The sequence below is a fragment of the Strongylocentrotus purpuratus genome, unplaced genomic scaffold (genome assembly GCF_000002235.5).
Source record: "Strongylocentrotus purpuratus isolate Spur 01 unplaced genomic scaffold, Spur_5.0 spur5_scaffold_19, whole genome shotgun sequence".
NCBI lineage: Eukaryota > Metazoa > Echinodermata > Echinoidea > Camarodonta > Strongylocentrotidae > Strongylocentrotus > Strongylocentrotus purpuratus.
This window is the reverse complement of record NW_022145604.1, coordinates 6,276,376-6,302,887: the sequence shown is the minus strand read 5'-3', so window position 1 is coordinate 6,302,887 and position 26,512 is coordinate 6,276,376. Positions and strand designations below refer to the sequence as shown.

The window sequence follows — 26,512 nt, the reverse complement described above, 5'->3', positions numbered from 1 at the left end:
GCTCTTGGCCAAATTTATTATGATTTTGATGACTCCAGAATCTTGCAGTACACACCAATACTTACATGCTACATGATCACCTTTTTTCTGAACCATTCCATACCTTTTCTTCACAATGCAATCGCATTACCAGAACTCACCTTTATCTTTAAAGGGGAATTAACCTATTGAATAGGAAGCAAATATCATGCCATATAGAGTAAAGCAACGATTCATAATTTTGATATAAAAAGCATTGCTGTAGGCCAAATAATATCGTCTTGCAAGTACAATAAAGAGACCCTATACTTCGCTTTATTTACGACGTCGTCTGCTCCCTAAGGAAGCTGCTATTTTGTCGAGTTTCCCTTCAAAACTTTCGGGTTGTGACCCCGGGTTGTGACGTATCACAAGGAGAACTGATGTAACGCTCGGTGCTCGCGTTATATTATGCACTTCACGTCAAACATGGTGTACTGCCAAGTTGTTGGTAGTAATAGTTGTCCCTCGAAAATCGTAGGGAAATAGTTTCATCAATTTCCAGACCAACACAATCGCAAGGAAATATTCAAGCTATAGGCTGGTAGCAGCTCTGAAGGTGGAAAAAAAAGCGGAAAATCTATGCGATACGTCACAGAAAGCGCAAACACAATGGCGAGGTTATGAAAATTATCAGAGCTGCGAAAGACGACGGATTCTGAAGAAGAGTTTCGTCCTCCATTTCGTCAAATGTATGACGTTTTATATTTTTCATATAATGTTTTAAATGACCTACAAACTAAAATTAACATGTAGTTTGAGGTTAATTCCTCTTTAAGTCCACGTATTGGCATAATATGACGCAAAAATGATGAACCAGAGACGGATCATGCTTTAAATTCAACTGTTTTTAGGTCCTAGGTCAGGAATTCTCGACGTACCATCTAACGTCTTTATCAAGTTATCATGACAAATGTTGATATAATGATTCTGAAGCTTTAAAACTGTTGTATTAAAAGCAGAATGCTTCACTTCTTCTTCATTGGTTAGTTGGTTACATACACATATAAAACGAGATTACTAGTGACAACATAGGCCCTAAACCAATGAGATATTATAAAGGTGTATATAATTATAAACAAGAAGAGAAGAAGAGAACTCTTTCAAGGATTTTTCTTTCAATCTATTGCTTTCATTTTTATTTGGTTATCGCCGTGCAGAGGGGAAAAAAATTATTCTATATAGATTTTTGTCGATACAAAAGTGTATTTTCCATTTCTCTTACTCCGTTGCCCAGGCATGATGTGAGAATACACCGAGTCTAGTAGAAATATGAATCTAGGCTCCCCGTCTTAGAATTATAAATTATCCAGTCAAAAATCGCTCAGACACCGGAATGATTTGTCAAACGCCGCATAATGTTGGGATAATAACATTAAAAGAAGGTACAAGCTCAGCGAGCTATTATACCGGATGCCCGCCGCCTGAGGGCTAGAAGTGAATGGGCGATGCCACCAATGAGGAGATTGGCAGCGCTGAGAACTGATGCATACAAGCATTCGTGAGGGAGTGTACGTTTTCGGTGCGTTAAAGCACGAAAGCTCCACTCGCCTGCACTAGACTCATACACCGGATTAAAGCAATACATGTATGCAACGCGGCGGAGCTTCCGACTGTTGTCCTGTGTGAAGTGTATGCGAGTCTTACGATTTTACCCGCCAAAAATACAACTTACGAGGTAAGCGATCATTGTAGAATATAAAAATGTGTTCTTTTGTGATGTTCAAACTTGTGAATGAACTTGTTGATAAATGAGTCTTTCACAATCACTTGTATTTGCTTGTGTGAATAAGAAGGGGCTTGTTTTCAGTTTTAGCACGCCATATGGTACGCCGAATCTACATGTCAGGGAATGAGAATGGTGGTGACCGTATGATACAATACTTCTAAATCAAGGCCTCTACAAAGTATTAGCAGCTATAATAACAAAGCCCGGTGCCCTAACGCTATGCAGCTGAATGTAGGCCTATATTATTCGTTGTAATATAGTGCTGTTGCATATAGCCTATACACTTTTTTGTAACAGACGACTCACTGCGATCGTTGAGCGGTAAGTGTGATCGGTTTGCTTTCTTCTGAAGATGGTAAATTACCGCCTAAGCGAGCCCGTGCGTTGCTATCGTTAAAGCGTAAAGTGTGACAAATTAGATGCACATGCATGCAAGTCATAGACAATATTGAGTGTATTCGCAGTGAATGAGGAACGCTTTCTTTACTTTCCGGGAGTGATGCAGTGATAGTGATTCACAGTATGCCACGTAATGGGCAGTAATTTAATGCCATGTTTTGTGAGCCATTGCACTGTGACATTATTGCACTTTTTTAGTCTAAATTTATGTAAATACTATCTAAACGTGTAATGTATTATTTTATAGAATGGAGATTACAATATTTTTGCCTGTCCAGCGGCAAATATATAGGCATACTGCGCTTTGTTAAGATGTTATAAATTTATAATAAATGCAGTACACTCAAAATGTTTTCTGTGCCGAAGGTTGGTGTTGGCTGGAAAATGTTCGTTACCGAATGATTTTTAGACGCCCCTTTTTCACATTTTAAATAGCATTTGTACACTTTTTTCACACGTTCATTAAATTAAATCACCATTCACTGCACTATATTATTATGTACTTTAATTATAATGTCACTGCATTTGGGATTCTAGGTTGTTGGGGCGTGTTGTAGTGCGTGTGCGCGCGTGTGTGAGAAAGTGCATGTGTGAGGATGTTTATGTGCGTGTGTGTGTGCAAATAGTGCATCATTAAATCATGCAGATAATGTACTGTTATAATTATCTTCTTTATTCATATAATAAATTGTAAACTCATATATCAATAAAGCAGTCGGACGCCAAGAAAGGCAACCGTGAACAACTAAAAACTGATATAATTTATCACGAGATATACTTTTTTTTCTTCTCTGTTGTTCATATACACAACCTCATTGTGTTACACTGATTGAATACATATATATCCGTACTTTCATGACCTAGGATTAATTGAGCATTGTGTACTTCTAATTAGAAAACTCGCGTCATGATGGGAAAATTACATATTGATGACCTCATAATGACGAGGCCCTGACCGCTGTAGTAATTGGATTGTTAATAATAAACACGCAGAGCACAAGAGAGGCTGCTTATAGTATACGCAAATTAATATCCCTTGTGTATAATGTCTTATGGTTTATCTGTATATACGTGAAACGTTACTTGCCCTTCAGCAATACAGTATTTATCAAGTTCTCTTCATGCAGTATGATTCATTCCATGTCTCGCAGTGTATGAATCATTTTGGTGGTATTCATACACAGTTCTTTCATCAGTATCATGCATGCCTGAATGTGTTGTGCAGGTTTCAACCTTTTCTCTGCATTTTCTTACGACAAAGATTAAGAATTTTAGGAATATACTATGTTTCATGCATAAATGTAAGGGCATTTTCCATCTTTATTTGAACTATATAAATTATGGAATCCATCAGCAGTGATGATGATGCAACGTGAAAAGCGAAAGAAGATCTCAAAATCTACACCCTTATAGTCCAGTTGCGTAGGGCCGGGACGACGCCATCGGAAGGGGGAGGGGGGATGATCAATCAAGTAAGAGACAAGTAAGATAGGGAAAGAGGGGCGAGGGGAGGGGAGGGGGCTTTTCATTCGTGCTTTGAATTTATTAAACACACACAAAATAAAATAAACATGAAAATTGATGGCATGACATGCATAAGACAGTTGCTTTCTATGAGTACACAGCTCATTTATAATTCGAAGATTTACCCGCTCGATAATATCCAGTATAGCACACCCTCACCCCCCCCCCCTCTCTCTCTCTCTCTCTCTCTCTTTAAGGTAGACCCACGCTACCCCCACTACTCTAGTTTACCTATGAATATGTAACTATAAGAAAGCCGTTGGATGATCATCTTTAGATTATAATGCAGGAAGTGACTTCACGTGATGGACCAATAAGTACCGTCTCACGCGAATCGCTTATAGCGATTTCCAAATGTCATATTTGCTTTAAGTGGGGCCTATATTGATTGGATGTAGTCAACCAGGCGCAAAGTTAAAAAATAAAAAAGGGTCGAGAGATCGAGAGTGGAAGTCAAATCAGTACACAATTATTGTGTACTGATTTAAATTCCACGCAGAGATTCAACAGGAAAATACATATATCATTAAGTCTGTGATCGTAGAAAATGTAGCAGTACTTACCGTACAACACTATACTTAAAGGAGTCGTTTAACAATGTTAAATATGAGATGCACGGCCCTACGTGCTATCAGTGTCTGTGATATGGTGTTATATTGAAGCCCTACAAAATGTTCAAGATGTGCCTCAAAAAAGTAAAAACCTTTGAGTGACCGGTTTTACCATACTCGTTTTCCCAAATAGACTGTAGTTTTATGAAAACCGTTTGGCAAACGCAAGATTTGATTTCGATTTCGAATGACCTAAAGGTTTATAATTATCATTGCAGCATGCGCTAAATCAAGGATTTTTTTAAAGGATCTAATACATAGTTACCGGATCCCTTTAAGAAATTCTACATCACTTCTTTTATATTTTATTCGTTCGAAATGAAGAAAAATGAATTATTATACTCTTGGGGAAAACGTGTGAAGAGACGACCGTAATACAGGTTTCATTTTCATCTGATATACATGAACATGATTGTGTAATATGTACGTCAGTTTTGGTGAATTATTCAGGGGGCGTCTTGGGTACTTTTAAAAAATTGGGTCGTTCTTAACTATATTCTTATAGGTCGTGCAAACAGACGCAAAATAGTTACACTGTATGTACATTAAACTGCTTTTGTTTAGGGCTGGTTCATATCATTACGCTCATGCTGGAGAGGGGGGGGGGTGGCATTTTTACCCAGCCTTTTTTCCAGAATGTACAAAATCATCTAAGTTGCAATCAGCATTTAAATCCATCTTCTCCTGAGCCGCAAGCAAACACCAAGCCTACATGACATGTATCGTAAAGATAGAAATAGCCACCGATTTCGATTTGGCGTTTATTTTCGTTGGCCAAAAACGATAATTGTTTTTTTTTTTGAGAAAGCGAGAGAGAGAGAGAGAGAGAGAGAGTTAGTGAGAGAGGCGAGGGTTGTCTGTCCGACCCGACTGAGATGTTTTCCTCTTTAAACACACTTTCCTGAAATCTTCTCCTGCTCCCCCTCATCCTGCTCCCCATCCTCCTTCATCATCTTCTTTCCATTTTCATCGTTATTTTTAGATTAATAATTGTCCTTGATAACAGCTCATTATGGCGAGTGAACAAAATATATAACAATACTCAAATTGATTTAGTGAATCTGTCGTGACACCAATTTGTAGTTAGGTGGACAGATCTTACAAATCAACACTGAACATGATTCTGATTTCTCAAAGTGGAAGAGCTTTATATATGTGTACCACATATAGCTCTCTCTCTCTCTCTCTCTCTCTCCATATATGTATTATATATATATATATATATATATATATATATATATATATATATATCACTGCTGAGAAATCCACCATCCTTAACTCTAGAACTGAACTCATTTCCACATGTAAACATAAGAGAAAGTTTTTACTCTCTGAATATGGTTAAACCCCTCCTTCCCCCCCCCCCCTGTACCACCATGACCTTTCCCCTTACCCTTAAACCACTTAATTCCACTATTGTATTATTGCGTTCGCCCTTACTTGGGTATTATTTGTGTCTCTTTTGTATTCTTGCCTGACTGCACATGAGTGTTTTTAACTTCGCCATGATTGTATTATGTATTTAGTTACTGATGAGCCTTCTGGCGAAACCGTCTGTATAACTCGTACCAATAAAGTGTAACCTTCCAACTCCTATATATATATATATATATATATATATATATATATATATATATATATATATACAGTTGAGCACTGTCAGAAATTGCAGTTTCACTAAACTCGCTTATATATATATATATATATATATATATATGGTGTATCCAGAAAACAGACAGTGCAGGAAATTACCTTTCGACTCTTTCGACTTTTACAGCAACGCTGTGCACGCATTATCTTTAAACCCTCATTTCTTTGATGGATGGGGGTGAGCCCCCGATGAAAACAAACACGTTAATTTTGATTAAAGCACATCCCCTGAAAGGATCGTCTTCTTATACACAAACCATTGATCTTTCTCCGATAACACGTCATCTCTCGTGTGGGCGTGTTCAGACCTAGGATACAGACAAAAGTTTACATTATCACTCTAACCTTACACATACTAATATCAAACATTATACAAAAATCCTCTCATTGAATATATATTCACTATCTTGCAGACGTTTCTAACATAATATTTACGATCAATCTCATCCATTTTAGTGTTTTTGTTTTAATGACTTTGTACCAAATCCGTTGTTTTTTTTGTTTTCCTTCTCTTATGAATTCGAAATAATTAATGACAAACACTACTAATTGTTTAGTTAAAGCTACTCTAAAGGCCTGTAATATATATTAACACTTTTACATACCCAATAAGGTAACATTTGTAATATTGAAAATATAATGCTTTTATGTATACATGATAACTCTCAGCGATTTAATTTTTTGACTGCTTATGTGACTGTTTTTCTTCGGACTGTTGTTCTTTTAATAAAAATAAATCATCAATAATTAGTCAATCAATATCTCGAGATACTAAAGGCCTAGTAAAAGCTATGTGGTTGAGGTGAATGCTATCTTTTGAGGGGCGCAAATCTGAGGCCTCATCTCAATAAAAGCTAGTTGTTTTAAACATAGTATTCATCACGTTTGGATAATGTTTTTGTTTTGTATCCGACTTGTTTAAAAAAAGTTAATCCAAGTTTTGACAACATTACCAAACAAATAAACAAACACAGCTCCGATGTTTGCCATGTGATCGTCTAAAAACTTGTATAAGGGTGTTTTCAATCATCCATTTTGCACCAATTTCTCCAAAAATAAAAGAACTAGGGGATTTGTTGTTTATGGCTAATTCTGCTTTTATATTGACATATCGAGGAACTGTACAACGTTCGAAGACTCTTTAATTTAGTCAATATTATCTAATAAAATAGCAAAACTATGCAGCTATTCCAGTATTCATGTAGCGTGCGGGGATTTTTGGCGGCCATATTGGATTTCAAAATGGCGGTCATCAATAATTTCTCTGTATTCTCACTGACAAACAAGCTAGTTTTTTTTAACGTAACCAGTACTCGACCTAATCTTAAATCTTGTCACTGATTCCTCCCTATTCGCCCCTGGCACGGGGATCCATTCTCCTTCTATCGCAGCACTCAACCAAAAAATGTCATCGTGGATGATTTATTGACCTTTGTAGCTGAAAAGCCTGCTACATCCTCAGTGGAATTGAATTCAATAGCAGAATCAGTGTATAATTCGCGCCTTGCTTTCTCCTCCCACGGCTATCCATCATGATCCCCAGTCGCTCGTTCCAGCTCTGAAATATTCATTCCTCTCTAATTACGGCGAAGTCCCATGCACATGAATAGATTGGGGCACCTCAGAGACCATGCAGTGGATCGGGAAGGGGCGTCACTGCTAGGATAGGGGGCGCTATGTGTCTTATTTAAAGAGAGTTAAAGAGAGTCGATGCAGGGGTTCGAGGAAGGGGCGTAACTTCCAGGAGGGGAGCGCCACGTGTTTTAGCTAAAGAAAGTCGATGCAGGGGATCGAGGAACGGGCGTAACTTTCAGGATGGGGAGGGGGGGGGGGTGTTATGTGTCTTATCCAAAGAGAGACGATACAGGGGATCCAGGAAGAGTCGTCACTGCCATAATGGGGGCGGGGAGGGCGTGGAGGGCGCGCAATATGTCTTCCAAAGAGAGCCGGTTATTACAGAGTATGCTTGCCCCCCCCCCCCCCCCAGACTATACCCTTGTCAGTCGTTGTGTGTAACAGTGTCTGCAAAATGAGTCTACAATAAGCTCTATACTTTAACTGCAGCCAGAAACTGGCAGATCTAGGCTCTGCTCAAGGCTTTAGAAATTGTGGTAAAGTGTCAAATTAGAGTCTGTGCGAGCAGACGTTACTCAACCTATTTCAATATACGCCTTCTTCGCGTCAAAGGTAGGCAGCCGCATATATACATACATACGTCAAACGTTATGAATCAAATCATTTTTGTTATTGTTTTTTTTTGTACTTGCAATTTTCATTATTATTGTTATTATTATAATCATTAGTTGTTATTATTATTTTCATTATCATAGTGGTGATCATTATGATGATGATGATGTCAACATCAGCATCCTCATCAACATTGTTATTGTATTATTATTATTACTATTGTTGTTGTTGATGTCATTATGCTACGCAATACAAAATATATAAAAAAAGAGTCGATATTCATTTTTATTCTTTAATTGAAGCAAAGAGTAACAGTATATGCTCCTTGCCCCATTCCAATGACAAAGTATGGCAGCAAATTAGTTATAGTTATTTGTTTAAAACATTTTTTAAAGAAACTATTAGAAACGTCAATTTCAAAACATATAGAAAAAAAAAACATTCAAATGATTTTCACGCAAAGTCGCCCATGATGTAGTGGATATTCCAAGACATATACGATTTCCCTCCTGTATCAGGATATTGTATAGTTGTCTGCTTGTTTGACTTTGATTATTTGGTTGTTTGTATTTATAGAAAGAGAATTAAAACGACATTTCCGTTAAACATTCGTTCGTGATTGCTGGATTTTTGTTTTTAAAAATAACGAAACAAAATAATTCAACCTCATTCTTGCCCCAACTTGTTTATTTATTTCGTTTTATATCAACAGGGTACCCCCATCAGTTATTTAAGATACTGTTATTCTTGGGGCCCTGCATAACATAACAATACATACAAAGACATACATATACATGAAAACAACATTACATGGTGAATAGTAAACATGATATATCAGAAAGAATACAGATACAATTTAAATGCAAACTCAGCAAGTCAAAATAAATTCAAGAAAATCGTTTATAATCAAAATTTCGAAACTGATCCTTATATCGTAGTAACAGAGTGTCTAAACATAGGTATACTACATAATTTGTAGTTTGTAGGAAAATTGTGAGAAATACAGTAATCTGTAATTGGTAAGTACTATTATATTCAAGTTTGTGACAGACTCCCTATTGGCGTGTACTTTGTTTTGGGTTTTATTTACATTTTTCTCAAGTAACTTGTGCAAAAGGATTTCTTGGTTTTGGCATTTTGTACTTCACTCGAGAGTTTGTTCTAGATAATTGCAAATAGGACAACAATAGGTGCAACATAAGTCAAAATATGGTATACCTTGCAGTGCATTTGCTAGTAACTCTTCGTACAAGATGGTTTTGACTAGGACAACAAAAGTTATAATAACCGCAAGGCCAGGGATCTTATGTCTCATTAAATAAATATCAATTTCTATCTCACACCATGCCGTGTTATGTTCCTGCAAACAAAAAGATATACCAGCATATTCAAAAAATCAGTTCTGCATAGAGAAACTGTAATTGATATTACAATCTAGACAAGCAAAAGTCACTTGATTCATGCAAACTGGAACTTGTCCGGGGATAACCTTTATAATCTGTTTTGTTTGTTATATATTTGTAAAAATGCAAAAGAAAAAGAAAATCAAACAGAAATAAATAAATCAAATCAAATCAAATCAAAACTAATTTAGATTTATCCGACATTCTATTTCACCATTTAAACGTCGGTTTAAGTGAGGTTTTTTAGACTATCAGTATCAAATAGAGGATCGGTGTTTTTTTTTTTTTTTTTAAAGATTTAAAAAAATATATATATACCAGTCACGTGCTGACACCGAATCGGATTTTAAAGAAAAAAACAACAGACAATAGACCCGTTTACAAACATATTCAAATGTATATGGATATTTCTTTCCTGGACCTATAGTGACGAGTTATTCCATTAATCTGTTATTAATGGTGAACTACAATACTTGGAATCCAGTCTGCATACATTACTTGTTGCTATGTCGGGCAAGCCTCGGGTAAGATTTCAGGTTGTCAAGAACAACCTTTGATTCAAAAGTATATGTAGAAAATTTGAATATGTTAGTAAAGCAGTCTATAGCATCCCGATTGGCCAGGAATCTGCATGGATAGTCTTACAGTTTGTTTCGTTGTGTTCTCTGAGAAGTATATTGTAAGGATGAATAGCTCAATTGAAAACTGTGAATAAGGAGCTTATAATGGTTTCAAAACCTTGGTTTTGTCACGCATGACTAAATACTGCATAACGCGATGAAAAGCCCCTTGATGTGTGTAGTAGTGACGGGACAAATGCAGAACCAGCTATGTGAATGAACATACAGCATTACAAGTATGCATACTTGCCTGTAAATAAACAAGCAGAGACTGAATGCACTATAATGTGGCGCGCAAAAAAAGGTAAGCTATTTTCTGAAATGCAGTGACTTCTTACATTGATTAATAAGTTTACGGTCTATGTGTATTGTATCATAAATAAGTATGTCTCATGATTTGAATGCTTCTGATGATCTCAGTCGTGTATCATTTTACAGGTTATCAGTATAAGCATATGGAAAGCAGAATTCACTATCATGCTACGTTGGTCATTTGGTCATGCTATAACAATATGATATAAACGGTACTACTCAAAAGATATTCTTATTATTATGCCATATAATGATTGTATATACTAGATAAAATTGCCAAGAGGTTAATGATGTGTCCAACCAATTACCTTAAAGCATCATTTATACCCAGCTTGGGTCTGAAAAATATATTACCCCAATTTTTATATATATTTTTATGTCAACATTTGGTCGCACACATTCATTACCCTCGTGCTGGGCTAATGTTTACACAATATCCACTCTGAGTCATGGTGTCTCCAAAAGATAAGTTTGACATATTATTTACATATTAGTCTGCTTGTAATAATGATAATGACCATGTTTAAAGACAGGGGCTTATCCTGGATGGGTTGCATGGGGGAGGGAGAGGGAGTCTCGACGGAAACAGTTCCCCCCTTGAATATAAACGAATTTGGAATTCCAGCCGATTGCAACACTTATATCACCCCCTCCCCCCCATGATTTATTCTTCTGAAAATGAGAGAGCCTCTCTCATTGGATTTTAAATTTCTGCCACTTTAGCGCCGCCCTTAGCGGAGTAAGATAAAGAACCATCACCCCCCCCCCCAACCATGTATCTCCTTTTAACCTAATTTGTAGGGGGCTATACTTATGAGATTTTTGTGATATACAGTGATTTAAATTGTCTTCAGTAGTAAAAACTAATAATCGCTGTCAGTGAAAAGACTCGCATTTTTTTCTTGAACGAAAAACTCGTTTTGTTAGAATTTGTATATCAAGAGGATGGATATTAGGATACTGAACGTGATAGTACTTTCAAAATCGAAAGATATTCAGGTGACTCGTGAAGTGCTTGATTGTAATCTGACGCGGTTAAATTACCAGCAAATTTGATGGTAATCACTTTCAACAAGCCCAAAGAGCCAGACATCTTTTTTTTTCTTAAAGACCGTCACCACTACTGGGCAAGAAGGGATTAGACCACACAGCGAGCCGTCGAGGTCACTGTGACAGGTGGCTATTTCATTAACTCAGCTCTCATTTAACATAAGAAAAAGAGGATCATGGGGGACCAACAGGCACCGATTGGGGAAGTTTTCTATATAGAGGGAGCAAGTAGCTACAAGTATGGCAGTGTGCCTTTAAAGAACGCCTTTCAAGGTTACACGTAATGGCGTTTAGTGTAATATTCACGACAAACATATGAATTATTTCATGAGGAATCTACATCATTACAAGTTGTGTTTTTCGTTACGTTCCCTCATATTCTAACCATTTATGGGCATTACGACATTCTTACTTCTTCATTTTGGGAAATATAACATTGTGTGTAATTGACTAATTGGTACAACTTTCTTTGAGTGATGCACTTGTACAGTCTTTTATGATTATGTATGGTATTAATCCGTGGCTGGGTTTTTTTTTCAACGAAGAAAATACAATATAAATTTTAAAAGCATTTGCCCATTTTGTAAATGAATTATCAAATTACACTCAGTGGAACGATCTTGTAAATTAACACCGTGCATTTACATCAAAATGTGATTAAAGGTGATTATTAAAAAAATGTCCATAGCAACGGCACGATACTACAGAAGTAAAAATGGCCAGAGGTGGCCCTTCACCATGAAAGGGGTACGAGTCTGTTCATATTTGCTTGACATGGATGTGACCCCTCCCCCTTACACACACACACACACACACACACACACGCACACACACACACACACCAACACACCAACACACTTACCCATCCAGGAAAATGCAAAGAGTTTTTTTTTGTTGTAATTGTCAACTGAGAACTCACTCTCACGCCAACAATTAGAATGATTAGTTTCTTTGTAATTATGGTTTTATTTATATACGCCCGTGATAATGCTTTGATCATGCAAGTCGCAAGCAGTTTTTGTTTCTTCCTTTTTCATTCTGTAAAGCGAATTATTAATAAAATTGTTCCATAATGCTGCTCCACTATCAATGACGCCATTTTGTCCTACTACAGTTCTACTTTCTTGAATTCTAACCAGTCGTATCAGTGATCATTGTCGTGTCATTCCAGTTTGTCAGTCGAAATACCTCCACTGCCTTTAGTAGGCCTACTTAGTTTTTAGATTTTATTGTATTTTAAAAGTACGAGCAAAAATCATCTAGTCATTTAGGCTAATCCCACTCAGTAAGTGTACGGAAGAAATAAATCATGTTTAGTCTCTTTCTTCATCAAATGTAATGAACAAGGTCGGACAATTCCAGTCATTAAAATATCCTCCTTTCAGTATCTCTGAAGCTTGATTTGCATTTATATTACTTTTGAATAACTCTCTGTTTTTATCACCAGCTAAATTTATAAAGTCTGAATCGGCGGTTTGGCATGTGTCCTAGCTTCCCTTAAATGATTGTACCAGTTTAAAACATTTCTTATTTCAGGATAGATATTGTGTGCCCCTTTTTAAGATACACTCCATAAATATACTGCCATATACATAATTATTAGAAAGAGGTAATGAATTTTAGGCTAATTGGGCTAACTAGTATGCTAGCATATTAAATTTATGCATAAATCCTGACGAAATCATCCCCTTCTGAGGAGAAAAAACTCGTGAGAGGCTTGCCTGATATGCTAGGCTATGAACGCTAACTGTAGACAAAAATTGAGGATGACAAAATATATTTGAATTCAGTTTGTTTCTTCGGAAGAAAAAGAGCACTCATAATTCATCTCGGTATTAACTGGGAAAACAATGGTGATTAGGGATGCCCTTTTACGTCAAAAATAGCAAATGAGAAAATTAATGAAACAGTTCTCACATTCCGGGGCCATTTTCACAGAACCCCAGCACCAAAGACTATACTCAGGGGGTGTTGCAGCATGACCATCCCCTCCTGACGTTCCCATGTGCGTCTAATAACGGGTGTGGATGGGGGGGGGGGGTCTAGAAAATCCAATATGTCTGGGCCACTGATCTCTGGATCTTTCAGGACAGGGATTTTTAAAGTGCTAAATTTATCACATATCGTTAGTCATATTGGCAACAATAATTTCGTTTTTAGTAATACACTGTTCTAATAAAATGTAATGTCTCCGAAAACAATACACATGGGTAATAACTTTGTCAAAAGTTGAACAAATGAAAGATTTAGAAAGATCTTTATGTGTTACCCATTTAAGAAATTAAGCTTACAGCTTTGGCCTATATTACCTTTAATTTCTGGAATAAGACACAAAATGTGCAGAAACATTTGCTCTTTCTACTCGTGCATCCGCTATACATGTTTAGTTGGTAGAGCTACGAATCAACAGTTATTGAGCTAAACCAAACATTATGGAGTATTAAAGGGCACATGACATCGAAATACATGTGTATTCCTGTTGGTGTCCAGTCCTGCGTACATCTCATATTTTGATATGTAAACTTGAAATTTTACAATGTACAATACATCATCGTTGCCTTTGTCTTCCTGGTGATGCTACAGCATGTCTGACATAGCAACTTGTATGTTGCTATTGTATTACGTATTGTAACAGGTGTTCGACTTCGGCAAAGATACATACCACTTTCTCAAGTTAGCTCATTGATGAATGACAGATGATGTCACAAGGGGAATGAGATCTGGAGGTTTTTGGTGTGGGGCTTAGCAAGTTTGAAAAACAAATATTTTAAAAATATTTAAAAATCTATGAAACAAAGTCAGAAGTTTACATATCAAAATATGAGATGTATGCAGGACTGCACACCAACAGGAATACACTTGTATTTTGATGTCATGTGCCCCTAACTGCCTCGAAAGGGTTAACGTGGTATGTTAAGTGACTTATCTCAGGTCTATCCTTTACCCGTCATTTCATTTCTCGATGGAGATATCTAATCATGCGAGATGAATTCTTTGAATACTGATCTAAGCCCGCCAAGACCCTCTCAGCGATATGATATGATAATGATCGGGATTAACGTCTGCTCTGTGTCTTACGAGATGCGGCACTACGTTCCGGTAATACATGGCATGCATATCGTAATGAGAGCATGGCGAAGTATAATTATGTCGGGCTTCCTGTGTCCGTTTTATACGTACATGCTTCGTTTTGCATTGTCTGATATGATCATGAATTATTTAACTTTATCTTATATAGATTCAGGGAAAACGTGCCCCCCTCTCCGTCCGTTATTCTGATTAATCGAATAACACCAGTGCCCCCCCCCCCCCCCACCTCCCCACACATTCAACAAAATGCCTTTGCCTTTATTGGTTAGTCCATGCAATGCCATCAAATATTAAGTGGCATAATGGACTACAGATCCGAAAAAGACCAAAAGTGTGGAGTGAACGGGGGTCATGATAGGAGGGCATTTTAAAAAAGAGGGAGAGAGGCACTAAAAATTCCTGGTAAATCCGCCCCACCACCCCCCCCCCCCCCCCTCCCCCCCATACAAAAGGGTCGGTTGGAATCGTTCCGTTTTCACAGTTGCCAACTCTGGATGCCACACTGGAATGCTATACAAATTACAAGAGAAGGAGGCATGATTAATTCAAATGTTAAGCAGGATATTAGTGGAATGCCCCTATTGAGTGGAAAAGGGGAATTACGTATTGAAATATAACAGGACACTCCTTTCATACTATTCATATCTTTGACGTCAGAATAAGATTTATTTCACTATCATCTCTTCTTTTATGCAGATAACGGAAAGAAGTAAGTGAACAGCGCCACTATAAACCGAGCTCCCACCTTCTTGGTTCCGCCCACCGTCACCATCCAGCCACGCCCACCACCCTTCTCCAGCCACGCCCATCACCATGTTTTGCTTCTATCTCCTCCTGGGTATCTCCCAAGCCCTAGCTGTCCTCATCCTCATCCTAGCGGGTTTCTGGACCGGCCACACCCTGGGCGGGTTCGCCTGGGATGGAACGGCCAAGGAGTTTAACCTCCACCCTCTGCTCATGATTCTCGGCTTTGTATTCCTCTACGGAGATGGTGAGTACTAAATGACGACGTGGTATAGTGGTTCGTTCATCTGACTCTTAATCCAAGAGTTGTGGGTTCGAACGGCCAAGGAGTTTAACCTCCACCCTCTACTCATGATTCTCGGCTTTGTATTCCTCTACGGTGATGGTAAGTAGTGAATAACATTTGTCGTGGTATAGTGGTTCGTTCATCTGACTCTTAATCCAAGAGTTGTGGGTTCGAACGGCCAAGGAGTTTAACCTCCACCCTCTGCTCATGATTCTCGGCTTTGTCTTTCTCTACGGAGATGGTGAGTACTAGTGAATGACACTTGTCATGGTGTAGTGGTTCGTTCATCCGACTCTCAATCCAAGAGTTGAGGGTTCGAACGGCCAAGGAGTTTAACCTCCACCCTCTGCTCATGATTCTCGGCTTTGTCTTTCTTTACGGAGATGGTGAGTACTAGTGAATGACAGAATGACAAAAGAGTATTGCTGAGATAGTAATTATTGCAGGGTGCTCCGGAAGAACAGCATTGAAGCTGATGAGGCTTCCCTGGGTAAACAAAATGATTATTATACAGTAGGCTTGCGGGTGCACCATGTGAGAGAGGGGAGGATTGAGGAGTCCTGAAAAGGACTGTTTGGTATAGTCTTGAAAAAGACTGTTGGTTATCTTTCTTAGCTTATAGTTCTAAGGAGAACTATAGCGCTTGGAGAGAATGAGTAGCGGGAGCTCCTTTTCAGGACTACAAACCCTCAAGAAAAATACCGAGAGTCCTTTTCAGGACTCCTCAATCCTCTCTCTCACATGGTGCACCCGCAAGCCTACTCTATATCTACATCACCATGCAAGCCGACACTTACAAGCAAAATGATTATTATCAAATATTATACCTATTGCATTCCACATGAGGCGTCATTTCCATTTTGTTGTATACCTGCTATTTAAGCCAATTTACTCAATACACCACTAATTTAACGCAATGTTTGCAAGTGTTCATGGCATTCATTTCATGTACCATTATCATTTCCACACGATGCGACAAATACTGCGTCAGTCGTTAACGCACTACGTCAAACACAAGTATACTGACGCCTTGGACTTCGTGCAACGTACGGACTTATTGTCTGTTGCAACGAGACGGCATTTTGTTGACGCTGGACTTGGTCAGGAGTGTTGTGGTCTTCGACGTGCCATGTTGTTTAACATAAATAAATGCATAATAAAAAATAAATGTCACATAAATATAAGAGGATGTTTAATCATATTCAAAGCTATAGATAAGAAAACTGTTGTTCCTGGAGGTCCATTAAATCAAGTATTGTAAATGTATCTCTTTACTACGCAGCAATATTGATGTTCCGCATCTTGCGGACCGAAAACAAGACTGCCGTCAAGGTAATCCATCTTTTGATGCAAGCTCTTGCTCTGATATGCGGCTGTATAGCTCTCAAAGCTGTCTTCACATTCCATACCACCATGGGATTCCCGCATCTTTACTCACTGCATAGCTGGGTGGGACTAACAGCTTTCGTACTCTTCGCGTTTCAGGTAAGGCCACTTAACAAAATATACATTTTAAGCATCCCCGCCCACTTCTTTTTGGGGGGCCGCCTCCTATTTCTTTTCTTTTTTTGAATTTTTTAAAAACTTTTTTTAACTTTTTATTTTTTTATTTTGTTTTGAAATTTTTGTTTAAAGAAAAAAAACATGAAAAAACACTGCTAAAATGGATCCATTTCTGATTTTATTTAAAAAAAAAAAAAAATGTCGGCGCCCATCTTGAAAAATAGCCGGACTGTCGGGGAAAATGTACCGAGCGGCCATTTTAAGCGGCAATTTTGAAGGAAAAAAATAAAGGGCCTCCTCCTTCCTATTTTTCGAAAAAACAGGACGCTAAACATGTTGTTTTTTTTTTGGGGGGGGGGGGGGGCCTAAGTTGCAAATATTGGTGGAGCCGTGGTGCCCTAAATTAAAACATAAATTGAAATCAAAATCAGAACAAAGAAGTGATTGAAATCAAATGGTGACGTAAAAAAAAAATTAGGATTCTCTAGTTTTTTTTGTACAGAAAATATATACCCGTATGAGTTGTTTCTGACTCTTCCTCTTCCTCTCTCAAATGTTAGACCCTCAAAATGCATCTTAATAATATGACATGTTCCCGCTTGTTTATGATCTATTATTTTTGTCTTAATGCATGTCAAAGATTTTTCGAGAAATTGGCACCTTAGCAATGTGACAGGCTTTTTTTCACAGGCTATTTTCAAAGTTGTGTCTCCTCTTCTTATACAAAATCCATGATCCGTTTATTTCCACTTCTTTGCCTAATGGGAACAGTTGATCGAATATTGGTAGTTCCATAATTCTTAGGTCGCTACCCCCTCTCCACTACGAACCCTACCTCATATGCCTATGTTGCTATATAACCAATTTCCTTTTGATCTTCCGCAGTGGATCGTGGGCTTTGTCTCGTTCTTTTTTCCGAAACTACGAGAGGAGTTTCGTGCCTCATATCTTCCTATCCATCGCTACTTTGGAGTCGCCATCTTTGCCACCGCTGTCGCAGCTGCTCTAATTGGAATTAATGAGAAATTGTTTTTCTTGTAGTAAGTATCGGGGGCAAGTTTAAAGTGATTATAAAGCTCACAATACGATCTCATAAGGTCCGACTTCGAATGAACATAAATTTGTTTATGTGCCCCCCCCCCCCTCTCTCTCTCTCCGATCAAAATTTTGACCAAAAAAGCACCTGGAGAATTTTTAGAGAATTGATGGAATGAAATCACTATCTTGTAACAGCAGCGAAAAAATCCTGGTGTTCCAAGTCTTGCTCTTGAAAAGGGAAACTTTCTAAATTGCAAATGATATGATGCTACATCTTAATGCTTTATTATTTTTTAACACTGTATTTGTAAGTTATCTGATACATGGACCCTGCACTCCCGAGCGGAATAGTGTATAGGTTATGATTAAAACGACATCAGATATTTGCCATCTGCCCCTTGCCCGAACACAAACAATCTTGGTAACGCTTATGCGTTACACTGAATGTAGTTTTTTAAGCTCTCTGTTGTTCGCAACGTTATAATGTCATTATAATGGTCTTTGTTTTTTCAGCTCTGGCACTGGCGATGCCCCGAAGTACGCCTCGCGTCCTGACGGAGCCTATGTGGGCAACTTTTTGGCCTTCTTCATCTTGATGTTCGCCCTCATCGTCGGCTTCCTCGTCACCAACCCGAAGTACGTCCGTGAACAGCAGCAGAACGAGGAGACGATGCCGCTCGCCTCGTCGGCGGCGATGAGACAGTTCCAGTCGACCGACACCGTGCCCGAAGCCGAAGAGGCGAAGTAGATAAATGATCATCGTCTTCTCCCATGCCCACTGTACACAAGGCGTCATTCGACTGACGCAAGACTACGTTATTACCTGCGCTAATCAGCCCTTGTAAAGACAATAGGCCATTATCATAATGTAAACAAACGTCTGTGTAAAGGGCCTCGTTACGAACTATTTCATTCACCTTTAAAATAAGTTGTATTTCAACAGTCAGAATGCAATTTGCGTACAAAATGCGTGTTAGGTTTTATTTTGATACAGTAATATAAACCAAGTGAATGTAATAAATCGTAGCAAGGTAAACCTGTAAATTTGAATACTGAAAATAGTTTATTAGCCCTTTCTCCGTTAATTGCTCTTCATTTCGCAAACATACTTTTGGAAAATGTCATTCTCACATGGCACATCTAAGACCGCTTCCGTCAGAGACGCAGCTTTGCGTCAGTCCAAATGACGCCCCGTCTGCTAAGGGCAATACAAATACTGCGTTCAAAACGGAAATTATTGAAGGACCGTGGCATACCTTACGATCTGACTTGGACGACAGGATTTTGAAAGAAATTGAGTAAGGATTAGATTGTAGAAATTCGAAACCTTAAAAATGTTAACTCTTCCTGGTCGAGGTTAAAATTGGTATGTCATTATAGTTAGGGTGTTGAGAACCTTCGGGTTAATAAAAAGACCCAATCGCCGCGGGCTGTGAATCATCATACAATTCGCATATTTAGCAACCAACTAGAGAGCCGATTAGGCTTAGAATACCCTGAATGTTAATGTTATTATTGATATGACCATTTGGTACCTAAATGTGATGCAATTTAACATTAAAATTCGATATTTCTTTCCTCCTGCAATGTCATTCAAATTACTCTCGTTAGGGTGTAAGGTATGCTGTGGCGCTAACCCTTTCTGGTAAAACCTTGCACAATGGGTTAACTTTTCAGTTCAATAGTTCAAATATCAAAAGACGATAACACAGTTTCTGTGCACCATGTGAGGCACATAGACTTATCAATGTTTAAGAACATATTATATCTATGAAAGCAGCTATTTATTTTGTTGTCTCGCAGTACAGTCACTGTATAGTATTTAGTTATGTTTAGAAATCATATACAGAGATAATTATGTTCATATCTAGAATAGTGGTTTAGGTGGCGGTGTTTGCTATAATGTACTGTTTTTGATGACGTTCAAGTATATAGTTATATCGGTTGGTTTCGCAGAATTTCGGTGCAGAACAGTTACTTTCTTTGTATTCAACAATAGTATTTTAGTACTGATTAAAGCAGAATGTTGTATGAGCGCGTTGCACACGACACGTAATTTCGATTTCAAGCGCAATTAAGTCGTCATGCGCTCGTAATTCCTGTAACGGACATGCACCAGTAATTCAATTTTCTTTTTGGATTCAAGTTGTGTGCACTGTCACACTCGTATGACGCATCTAAGGCCGCGCCAGTCGCTGACGCAGCATTGCGCCAGTGGCTGACGCATCATTATGTCAGGCAGATGACGTGTCGTGTGTAACGGTCAAAACGATCATGACCGTCACAGAGTGCTGCTTCTTACTCTCCGATCTTGTTATTATCCTAGCTTTGCCCATGCATCTTTGTGAAGTAAAGTGATTCCTTCCTAGCTAGTACCCACTTACAACTACTGGGTCGAAAAAGACATTTCGGGAAAAGATGCCTTATCTTATGATGACAAAATGGCAAAGTCTTAACCCCCACTGCACTACTTACAGCGCCCTCTACAGCAAACAATGCCTAATCGATGACCATTGGTCCCTCATGATTCCCTTTTTCCTATGTTAATTGAGAGCTGATTTGATGAGATAATCATCTGTCGGTGACCATGCAGGGATTTCTAATCCCTCCTGGCCAAACTAGTGCAGAGGGGCTTTAAAGCAAGATGAAAATTCACATCCCTGTGCTTCTCCTCTGTCCGTTAAGGACACACGCTAATCGTATACGATAACTCTGATGAATGGAATCAAATTTAAAAAGAAAATCATAAAACCTGCTAGGATGTGCTCCTATAATATGTTATATATTATGTGTATGAATATTCAACCTTGCATCGTTGTAGTGAAAGTGTTTGAGAATAATTCGCTTCACGATTTTATTGACTTCAGGTCAAAAAACTATTTATTGAAAATATGTTTTTGTGGTATTTGTTTATCTAGTATGTAAATTATTTGTTACTGTTGGCCTGATGTGGAGAATGTATATGGCGAATATGGTATGTTTGATAATAAAATTGTTAAATCAAAACTAATTAAAATATGAATCAGTAAATGGGGGGGGGGGGGCAAATTGTGACGTATTCAAGATTATGCTTAACAGTTTTCAGTCAAAAAAAAATTGCAAAGATTATTTTATATATTTCAATATTCTTTCCTGTAAAATATAGTACTGAAAACTTGCCGAGATCCTCAAATTGTCATTAAACAATGTCTCATACATCGAAGATTCATATACGTTTATGCAGATTATTTAATATGCAAACATTTTATAACAGGCTAGAGGTTTGTTTTGTTTTACCTTGTATTGTTTTGTTTTTTGTATGTTTTTTACCACACCTGTCCTGTAGAGCATAGAAATAAATCAATGTAAATGGAGATTTAAAGAACTGGCGTGAAAAAACTTGTCTTAAGACACATTTATTCAAGATTGCTTTTGATGATTAACTTATTCTGTTCACATTAATGTGTATTTCATATGTATTGTAATTTGTAGGTTTATTTTCACTGTTTTGTTTTGTTTAATATGTAATTGTTAATCAGTCTGTTTTGTTTGTTATAGCGCTTAATGACTTCGGCGGTAAGCGCTCTATAAGTAACGTTTTTGTTATTTACTATTTATAGTTCCGAATTCGTAGATTGATTTTCTTCCAGAATGGAATTATGAGGAATAATATTAGTTAAATCTGAAGCAATGTTTGAAAAGGGCAACAAATTATATCGCCCTCTGAGTTAGTCTATTTTGTAAAGAATTATATACTTATCGTGTAGAATACGCATCACGGTTGTGTCCTCCATTGTGAATTTATTCTCGTTATAAAACTATTCAATGTGCTATCAAAAAGTGATATCTTAACACCTTGCCATTATTATTTTGCAGTTTTATTTGTTTCAGTATTCCTGCTTCAGTATGTTTTTTAACAACAAATACGTATGCTATGTAACTTTGTATATTTCTTTCACGAGGTGTGTATATTTATCATAATGTCTATTACAATAGCAAAATGTTAGGCTATGTAATAGAGAAGGAAGATTATTTTGATATTCATGATAAGCTTGAGTAGAGTAGAGACCGTTGATTCTAAAAATAGCGTCTATTGAAAATCAGTCGAACAGATTTTCGCTGAAAATACAGTTTCTCTGTCGTTCGGTGTTCGGTTTGAAGAGAGCATACATAATTTGTGTACCTCTTCGGAGAGATTGGTACGAAAATTACAGATGTTTGAATATCATAACAGGCATTAGGCCTAATTGTCAGAAGGCTTGCTAGAAGCTTGCCCGACATTGCAATCGGCTATTGTATATGTCGTTGATAGGACTGCATGCTAATTTATACTAAAATGGCAAATAACATACAACTTCCATGAAAAATGAAGAAGAATCTGCAAAAAGGATTTTGGAAAACTGTTTCTGCTCAGAAAAAAAAAAGACAAAGCAAAATACAGTTTCTGTGATTATTTTCCTTCTATTCGTTGATTCCTTCTGCCTTTTTCTCCCAAGATACAAATGAATGCCCCATATTTTTTCTCAAAATATTATTCCCTTTTGTATACAGTAAGTATTCACAAGTTTTCAGTTCTTCTTATCGTTGTCTGTTCTTTCAATTACATAGGTCTTAATGCAGGATCCAACCGGCGGCCAGCCGGTTTCCGTTAACAAAAGGTTAAGGACATTATAATTAACGATGAATTTTAAGACCGTAGTATATGGTCTGATTTTAAAGCCACAAACATACGGTAATCTTGCATTATTATGATTAGTTATATGCATGCCTTGAATAATATTATTTACGTCTGGTTGAACTTTTCGTTGTGTTGTGTAACGGAAGTTGGTGGTAAGCAGTAAGGTAATGTGTCGTATCATTATTGCTGAGAATTATAAAAATAAAGAGCTAAATAATGAAAAAGTCAAACTAACTCAATGTCGTATATACCAGTCATTTTATTGATTTCATGCGCTTTTTGTTATCATGGACCTAATTAAGCTACCCCTTTTCAACTATTCCATAAAAAACTTACATCGATTTTTTTTTAAATCAGCTTTGAGCACTTACAAATCTCATTTATTAATTATGTTATTGTCATTGTTATCCGTATCCGGACTCCTACCCCCCTGGACATTCACCCTCGGATAACCACCCGCAGTCAACTGCCCCCTAGGACAACTGCCCCTATAGGACAACTACCCCCTAGGGCAACCACCCTCTAGGACGACTACCCCCGGACGACTACCCCCTAGGACAACTACCCCCCGGAAAACTACCCCAGGACAACTGCCCCCTAGGATAGTTGTCCGGGGGTAGTTGTCCTAGAGGATGGTTGTCGTAGGGGGTAGTTGTCTGGGGGCAGTTGTCCGGGTGGTAGTTGTCCGGGGGTAGTTGCCCGGGGGTTGTTGTCCGGGGGTAGTTGTCCGGGGAGTTGTCCTAGGGGGTAGTCCTAGGGGTAGTTTACTGAGGGGTAGTTGTCCGGGGGTAGTTGTACCAGGGGGTAGTCGGCCTAGAGGGTGGTTGACTAGGGGAGGTTTTCCGGGGAGGTTATCCGGGGAGGTGGATGTCCAGGGGGTAGGTGTCCTAGAACTAATTGTTATCATCGTCATCACCGGGCGTCATCATCATCATCATCTTTAATATTTTTACTGATAGGGATGATGAGAGTATACCTGTATCGGCACAGAATGGGCTCATTCATTGAGGGCCACAGGCATCAGGGAGGGAGGGAACATGCAAACGTATTCCCTAAATATACATGTAGCTGAGTGGGGGGGGGGGGGGGACCAATCTCCCTCGGAAAATAAAATGACAGGCCTGCCCTACAATATGCCGGGACAGTATGCTCATTTACAAAGCCCGAAAAGGGAAGGGTTCCTTTTATTTCTTCTTTTTCGATCTATGGGAGCGGGTGGACCATCGTGTAGTCAATCTGCAAGCACGTAATCTAATTTCACAATTTTCTAAAATTCCTAAAGATTTCAGCCGAGCCATATTTGTCAGTCTCTGGCTGTGTCATATCATGGACCCATGGTCAAATCAGAGCGGCTGTAGGCGACAGAGCCTACTTTAGTCTCCGATAAGTGCTAACATTGTTACGCACGTACGACTGCCAAGGGTTGGTGCCCCCCCCCCCCCCCTCAGCTAGTGTTATTTAGGTAACACGTATGCATATTCCCTCCCTGTGAAATCACCCCTCTATCTCAGGGCTGCCAACATTTCTAAACCCCCCTTTCGCTGGCTTTTCATGCCTTGCATGGAGACCCCCTAAATCCGGAACACTGCTCAATGTAACCCCCTGTCAGTGGCAGATCCCCCCCCCCCCCGGGGAAAAAACATGTAAAAACACGTGATTTTAAGCTTTTGGGGCGCTCAAGGGGAGGGGTGCAAATTTTCTCGGCCGTGCAGGTTCTCGAGCGCTGTTAAATGATTTTCTTACAGTATCTAGAGTTGTTAGAGTGGTTAGAGTTGTTTTTAATGCGAGCTATCGTGCTCATACTAATGTTTTGTTCTACAGTAATAAGCTCTTGAAGGTTGAAGACTTTTACCTTATACAGTTAGGCGCAATTATGTATGGTTTTGAAAATGGTACTCTCCCAAATGCGTTAGTACAAATATTTCGAAAGAACAATCAAATTCATAGCTATAATACAAGGCAGGCAACTGCACTTCATATTCCACGTGTAAGAACTGCTTTTGCTCTGAAGACGCTTCCTATCAATGTAACTAGATCTGTCAGTGTCTTTGTTTTTAAACGCAAATTGAAATTACATTTATTGAGTAACTATGTCGACAATTAACGTTACAATATATCACCAGAAAAGATATTAGGTAATAATTTGTCAATTGTTATTGATAACGTGCATTATCTTTTTGTTTTTGTTATGTTTGATTATTCAATATAAATGTCAGCATTTCACATTCTTTCTCTCCCCCCCCCCCCCCCCCCCCACCCCCTCCTCTCTTCTACTTTTCTTTTTCTTTACACCAAATATCATTTTCCCCTATACATATAACTTTCTTCTTTCTCTGTTTTTCTCTGTTCTGTTGTTTTTCTCGTTCCAGTTTGCTTTTTTCCTCTCGATTCCTTTGTTTATATTTTCATCCTCTCCTTTTCAAATTTCAAGCTATCCCTTTTGTAAATATTTCCCCCATATTTAATCATGTGTAGTTTTGATAACTTTGAAACATTTGTTAAAAGTGAAACATTGATGGATTATTTTATATGGGGACCTTAATTGCTCTTACAAGCCCAGCTTTTCTAAGGTCTCCACTTTCTTTCATTTGGATTATATATCGACTTAAAATTGCACTTAAATTGTTTTTTCTTATGCTGTTTTTTGTTCTATTATTATATGTAAAAATTGTTGTGAAAGAAAGAAATAAAATGAACCTTGAACCTTGAGTAGTATGACTGATTGCCGCAGTCAGCTGATCTAGCTCGATAAGCGACCAAAACAAATGACGTCATCAACATTCATTCGTACGTGCAAGATCAAGTCTCAAGACACTTAGTAGGGTGTCTGAACGATTTTTCAATTTTCAATTTGGGATCGTTTTTCACCATTTTTGTTTGATATTTGAATAAAAAATGTTATCAGAATAATACATTTCAAATTTCAAGTCTCACCGATGTTTCTATCAAAAGTTACAGCCCCTCCAACACGCTGGTATATTCATATCATTTTGGTCAAAATCGTCGAAAAAGACGTCCACGCAGAGTGATGTTGTTTTGCTAAATTTAGCCAAACAGCTGTATCGCGCGATATGCAAGCGTATGCATATCGTACGCATGCTGCTAAGCCAATCCGCGACTTGCAGCTTGAGCTACGCTGTCTCCGCGACATGTGCGATTGACTAGTATGGTTGGCGTTCGTCGCACAATAAACCCGGAAGTGAATGCACGTTATAGTCAATGGCAATATCGCGGAGACAACGCACGTTGTCTCCGCGATATTGCCATTGACTATAACGTGTATTCACTTCCGGGTTTATCGAGGGAATTTCCAACCATAATTTCAGTCACTTGAATTTGGGGTTTCGTTCGTGCGCGGAGATGTTACGCGATGTAACCATGGTTTGGACTGAGCGGAGCGCACGCCCCCTAATTAGCTGATCCACCAAATAGCGAGAAGGGTATTTTTAAACTGTTATCAGTTGTGATCCCTGGGGGCTAGCGAAAATATAATCACATAGAATTGTTCCTTAGGACTGGGACTACTTATCGATCGGGGCGTCATATCTCAAAAGTGACAAACCTCAGAGTTAGCCAGGACACAATGTTTAAATTGCTGTTTTGACCAAGATATTTTTAGAATTTCGGGGGCTACGCCCCTTTGGAAATATTGGAATTCACCTGCTCTTTCATATGACACCTCATTCATTGA

At 38.3% G+C, this 26,512-nt stretch overlaps 1 protein-coding gene across 2 annotated transcripts; it reads left to right on the top strand.

The window, feature by feature from the left end:
* The first annotated feature begins 1,521 nt into the window (after positions 1–1,521).
* Positions 1,522–20,679, top strand: LOC592952 (cytochrome b561). 2 transcript variants are annotated; one of them, XM_030990127.1, is made up of 5 exons: positions 1,522–1,696; positions 15,290–15,584; positions 16,906–17,108; positions 18,012–18,166; positions 18,678–20,679. In XM_030990127.1, exons 2-5 carry the CDS (start codon positions 15,407–15,409, stop codon positions 18,910–18,912), a joined length of 771 nt encoding a protein of 256 aa, XP_030845987.1. In that variant the 5' UTR covers positions 1,522–1,696; positions 15,290–15,406; the 3' UTR covers positions 18,913–20,679. The 2 variants fall into 2 exon arrangements, with proteins under 2 accessions (XP_030845987.1, XP_030845988.1); XM_030990128.1 differs by lacking the exon at positions 1,522–1,696 and adding an exon at positions 10,325–10,445.
* The last annotated feature ends 5,833 nt before the right edge of the window (positions 20,680–26,512 follow it).